Source organism: Neodiprion lecontei, chromosome 4 (genome assembly GCF_021901455.1).
Source record: "Neodiprion lecontei isolate iyNeoLeco1 chromosome 4, iyNeoLeco1.1, whole genome shotgun sequence".
NCBI classification, from domain to species: domain Eukaryota; kingdom Metazoa; phylum Arthropoda; class Insecta; order Hymenoptera; family Diprionidae; genus Neodiprion; species Neodiprion lecontei.
Window position 1 is genome coordinate 16,566,713 of NC_060263.1, and position 6,000 is coordinate 16,572,712.

At 36.4% G+C, this 6,000-nt stretch overlaps 1 protein-coding gene across 1 annotated transcript; it reads right to left on the reverse strand.

The window, feature by feature from the left end:
• Positions 1-3,943: 3,943 nt before the first annotated feature.
• On the reverse strand, positions 3,944-6,000 carry LOC124294080 (dnaJ homolog subfamily C member 21-like). The gene is made up of 3 exons (XM_046737938.1): positions 4,955-6,000; positions 4,049-4,825; positions 3,944-3,974 (listed from the first exon to the last, which is right to left on the reverse strand). The coding sequence occupies exons 1-3, from the start codon at positions 5,998-6,000 to the stop codon at positions 3,944-3,946; spliced, it is 1,854 nt and encodes a 617-aa protein (XP_046593894.1).

Below are 6,000 nucleotides of genomic sequence, written 5' to 3' on the forward strand. Positions count from 1 at the left end.
TTATGGCAGTGCCCGTGTTGATTATTAGGGATTTCGAGTTTGAAAATATAATACATATACCCGACAAAGTCGATACTACATTATCCGCAATTTCTGCACTTTGCCGTTAACCCCTAATAATAATATTAAGGATGTGCAGGATAGCAATTTGGCCGGATATCCGGCCATACAATATCCATCAATAGCGAGTCATTTTTGAATTTTATTTCTTCAGAAAAGTGAAGTACATTATAACCAAGGTACCTTCTGTATTGAGAATCCCCATGCTGAATGGTAATTTGCGGACATCTCGTAAACTTTGACGAAATTTCTTAGTCGGAATTATAGGAAACGCTCATTATATTTTAAGATGTTATTCACGACAAAATAATTATCTTCTCCTACTTTCATGAAGAAATTCATGAAACATTGTCAAAATGTACGAAGTGTCCACAAATTACCTGTCTGTACTGGAATTTTTGTTACAAGAAGATTCTCCGTATAGTGATAATGATATGACTCGCGATTCTGTCGTTCAGGACGAAAGTTGAAAGATTACCGAGCGTTGTAGTGTTGAGGAGGTGAAATTTATAGATTATTATGAATAAACGGGAATGAAAATCATTCATTGTCAATTCGGTAGAAAATTACTAGTTAAGTGTTGAAAGTCCGAGAGACAGAAGTTACAGTATCAATCCAATTGTTGGAAGATGCAACCCAAACGTACGTAATTAAAAAGTGACATCGATAAAAAGTCTCTGAATAAGGTTTTGCCGATGTAAAGTAAATTAATAACAATTGAACGTAATTTAATGTACGTCAATCCCACGTTCCACTCAGGAAACTTTTTTGAAAAACGATGATAACCAATTACAATTATAAATTGGATATGAGAAACTATAACGACTGACCTAAAGATGGGTATTCCGGATTATTTGTAATCAAATCCTTATCAATTATATACGGATGGTTTCATGCTGAACTGTTTGTCGCTCGAATGAATGCGTCAAAAGTCTTGGCAAGAAGTTTGGATACGTGCAGGCTTTGAAGTACGATATTTCTGTAAAAAAAAACATAGCGGAAAAGTTGTAAGACCTTTCGGAAGCTTCGAGAGCGTTCTTCTACTTCCAACAATCCATTGGTCTTTTCTGAGACAAGATTGTGATCTATCCCAGTATTTCTACAGATTTCCGCAAACAGAATTTAAAAATTTGGCAGGCTTAGGTAGAAGAATAATTTCACGAAGTGAGGAGGGGACATTGGTGGAATGTTAATGAGTTACATAATATGTGTTAAAATTGCAAGAAACTTGTTTGAAATTCATGTAATTGTTTAGAAATCATCCAAGAAATATGCGTCGTTGATGAGTTATCGGAACAGCATCGGGTTCCCGTGGTGGGTTGATTGACCGTTTTGGGGAAATATACACAAGTCCGTTAAATTCACGAATTCACGAATGTATCGTAGATACGACCTTTTGGACACACTATTTTATTCATAATTAGATCCCAAGTAACAATAATGTGATAATCAGCCGTTGAAAATTATTCCCACTGAAGTAGTAATATTTTTCAATGCAACCGATTTGTGATATGCGTTACTGACGAATCTCTTCCTTTCTATGGCGAGTAATGAATCAACACGTATAATATGACGAAACATTTCTTTGGTGATACCTAATTGGGTCTCAAATCAGTTAATAATATTATAAGATGCAAGTTATCGTATTAGTTGCCTTTCTTTTTATTTATGTAAATACAATGATTTATTGCAATACGTATTCAACAGTAGATTCGGTTAAGTAATCTGGAAAATCAAGCGGGTATAGAAATTGTTCGTAAGAATTTTAAATAATTTCCGACAAAATAGATTCAAAAGCGAAGATGGGAGTGAATTTCTTACTGTATTCCATCATGTTGGGTCTTTTAGACGGATCACCCGTATGACAATCGTACATAATTTCTCAACATCGTTCTTTTTGTCACTTTTAGTAGCCGGTTTCGAATGAGCTTCGCGTTTTTTGCTCTTTATCAGTTGTCACGGGAGACGTGCTCATTTGTTACGCAAATATCGTGGTTTATTGTAACAACTTGATCCGAGCACCGTGTTGATTGCGGATGACCATGATTCGACTCAAACGGTAGTTGATAATTGTTTTATCAATGTCCGTGCGCGACGCGTGTCAGCCACGGCGCTGAATGACTTGTGCTCAGAACCTTGCAGTATCAAGTTTACGCACAAAACGCGCGGTTAAATTTGAATTTACGAATTCTTGTAATACAAAAAATTCAAGAACGAAATACTGGGAATGCTGTGCCGGATAGGCAATTGAAATAGAACTAATTTCTCCGAAAAGTCGAGCTGTCCAATGAGTAAAGACTGAAACTTTCGAATTTTACAATTCAACGACTTTACTGTGTCGACTGCGCAAGGTCAAGAGAGGGAGAAACATGTTGGAATTGCCAAATTCTGAATTTCCAAAGGCATGCGCATCTTACTCATTTCAATTAAAAAGCGAAATTTATCAAGAAGAAAAATGTATTCACGTGGAATTCACTCCGACTAAATTAGAGAAATCCGAAGTTATTACGATTCCACATTCGTTACAGATCATCGAAGCATGAGTTTTATTGACAGTGAGTTAAATTTGCGCAGTAATAAAATTGTCATTTGAATAACTACAATATATACGTTAGTATTTGACCAGTGAAAATAAGCTCACTTGTGCTCGTTTCCACACCACCGCAAGCGGTAGAACACCCGGCGCGTTTTTTTTTTTCACGTGGTATCCCCAGTAGGCCTACTCCACGGAGAACAGTTGCAAGATCTATCTTGCGTTCTTTGAAAAATTGCAAATGACTTTTTTTACCATGTTAATTGTGATATATTGTTGTTCCCAGTCAGTTTATTTGCAGCAGAAATCCCAGACCTTTCCAAACAAAAATACTACTTGTAAATATTTTTCTGGAAATTAGGTAAGACTCGCTGACCCCCAAACACAAGATCGTTCAGGAATTTATTATCACGTGGCCCAGATTATATACTCTTCACAGGATTGTCTTAAGGGGGTATTCTGGTTTAGAAATTCGAAAAATTCGATTTTTTTCTGGCCATATTTTCAAAGCTTAGAGTTTTAAGAATATGTCCTTAAGAGGATTTTTCAAAATTCTCATTATTTTCAAATTTACAGCTTCATTTGCGACGCGCCGACTAAACCGGTCGGCGGTCCGGCCGGAACGAATGAACATTACACAGTAGGCAAACAATGATTAAGAAGAATCAGTTAAAAAAGGTCTTTTGTACTCGATATTTTCCTTAGAAAAAAACAAAATCTCACGTTTGAAGTGGAAAAATTGGGCAGGGATCGCTGCTTAGGAAAATGTAAGTATAACACGCCATTAAACGAATCAGACTCCGCGAAACTCGACCTCAAACTTTAAACGCGTTTTTCTCAAAACTACTATTTTCGATACGGTTGGTACGATATCCCAAGTTCTAATCAACCAATTTACTTGCAATTTGGCACGGAGCTTCTGTATATATTAGAGCATCGCGTAAAGAAGCGTGCTTGCGAAAAATTTTTTTTGTTTTACTATGTTTTAAAAATTCTGAAAGTTGAAAAAAAACAGGGAAAAAACGCGACTCATTTTTCACACCGCCGCCATTTTATGAAAAATTCTTCTCCTCAAAAACCCACACGTAGTGCGATAACTACATCCTTCTTCATTAAGAATTTAAAAAAAAAATTTGTTTCAGATCACTGGAAGGACTAGAATCCTGCCAACCAAGACACGCCATTTTTTTGTGAGCCCCCAATTTGCCGGCCTGCAGATTTTTCAATTTTGATTATTTTTTAACTAATTTGACTTTTTTATACTCTTAAAATATCAATAAATAACTGGTAAAAGAAAATGGATACGAAAAATATTTATTGGTTTTTTTTTTTACAGCATCCGAAAAACACCTAAAATTCGGGCGTCCAAACCAGAATAGCCCTTAAACATTTTAAAAATGATAAATTAAATTCGGCATGTATGAAAAATAACCGGCCTCCATATAATAATCATACATCTCATTCTTTGGTAAATTCCGGATATGGATAAAATGACCAGTCTCCGCAAAATGATCATATAATTCATTCTTGATTAGATAGTCTACTCCACATAAAATACACAAGTGATATAAATCCAGAACGCTTTCTTCCCATGACCCTTCTCTCTTTTTTTCCTTCTTGTCCTTGCGTCTGCTCTCATCAGAGCTTAACTTCTGAATTCTTCTTGCTTCCTTTGCTCTCTTACCTTTAGATTTTTTTGTACTTTGAGTTAATAATCTGGCATCTACTTCAAAGCTCAAGTCAGTATCGTCAAAATTTACTTTGTTGCCTTTAGTAAAATTGTCAATCGTTTCTGGGACAGTGTGATATTTGTTGTCAAGAGTTGCTTCCTTTTGTTTTTGTTTCCTTCGCTGTTTCTTGGACCACCCAAAATGAGCATCTAGTTCTTGCTCATCGTCGGTTGTTTGTTCAAGAATGACTTTTTGAACATTTTTACGCTTCTTCTTCTTACTTTTGCGAGATTTTTCTGTCATATCTAACACTGGGTTGTCAAGCTCGTTCTCTTGGGCTGATATCAATGTACATTCAGGAATCAGTATATTTATGTTATCGTGTATTTTAATTACTACAAGAAAGGCTTCCGGTTCTGGGCCTGTGGCTAGTTCAACACCTTTTTTTTTCACAAGCTTATTTGTATTTTTTTCACTTGTAGAACTTGATTCACTATCCGAAATCATTTCTTCATTTGATGTACTTCGCTGGTTGCCATTCGCATTCACATCAATATTCTCACTGCGGTTCATCAAGAAATCTCGTATTTCTCGGCTTGTTGCCAATATCACACTTTTCCGGTTTGGACTTATCAAAAAAATATTTGTTTTGCTACCGCATTTAAAATTCAATTCAGAGTCCGAATTGTACTTTCGAATACTGCATTCAAATTCCATATTTTCATCAGCCAAGAAGGAGGCTATCATGGTTGAAACATTATCGTCGTGTTTCTTGGAATTTTCGTGATTCGCAAATGCTTTCCGTGTCTTGTATATTTTGCTGCAAGCAACGCAATACAGGGTGTTACTATCCGTATCATCGGCATCTTTAGAATCTATATTTGAAGTTAATTCCTCTCCAAACTCAGCAGCAAGATTTGCTTCAATAACCTTTAAATCTTGTTCGATATTAGAAAACTTTGACCATTCTGGCTCAGTATAACTTTCCAGTTCTTTTTGTCTCTGGATCAGTTGTTGCTTTCTCCGTTCTTGTGTTTTTTCGGTATTTTCTTTAGCTCTTTCTGCCAGGATTTTTGCATGCGCTTTAACTCGTTTATCACGCTTGCGAACAAATGCTACAAGGTTCCGAACTTGTTCATTGCGTTCTTTTTTAGCCTTATCTCTAATTTTCTTGTTCTCCTTTTCTGCCAATCTTAAAGCACGTCTGTTTGGGGTATCACGAATATCGTATGTATCTAGCCAAGCAAATGACCTCTTAGTCGAATAGCTTTGCCAATATGCATAAAATTTGTGAACATCGTGATATGAGCTAGTGGAATTCCCAAAACCAGATACTTTATCGTCCAAATCTTCTTCTTTACAAAACTCTGATTCTTCAGCAGTCAGTTGTTCAAAAACTTTTCCATAAACCGTGTAAAATTCTTTTTCGCCATCGCCATAGCCCTCATAACAGCTCGTAGTAAAGTATTGGAACAAATCGATCGAATCATCTTTGTAATTCCCTCCTATCCCTCCTTTCAAAATGGCTTCTCGGTGATTGTCATACCAGGCTCGTTCTTGCGGATCATTTAAGACCTCCCATGCTCGTTGGACGATTTGAAATTGTTCTTTAGCATCTTCAGTATTGTCGAAATTCTTATCAGGATGGCATTTCAGTGCTAGTTTTCTGTACGCTTTTTTCAAATCGTCGTCTGACGCATCTCTCGAAACGCCGAGTACTTCGTAGTGGCACTTCAT

Coding starts and splice junctions, on each gene's coding strand:
- LOC124294080 (XM_046737938.1), bottom strand. CDS start 6,000: ATGAAGTGCCACTACGAAGTACTCGGCGTTTCGAGAGATGCGTCAGAC. Junction 4,826..4,954: donor TTTGAATGCAGTATTCGAAA/GTACAATTCGGA, acceptor GATGAACCGCAG/TGAGAATATTGATGTGAATG. Junction 3,975..4,048: donor AATTTACCAAAGAATGAGAT/GTATGATTATTA, acceptor AAAATGTTTAAG/GGCTATTCTGGTTTGGACGC.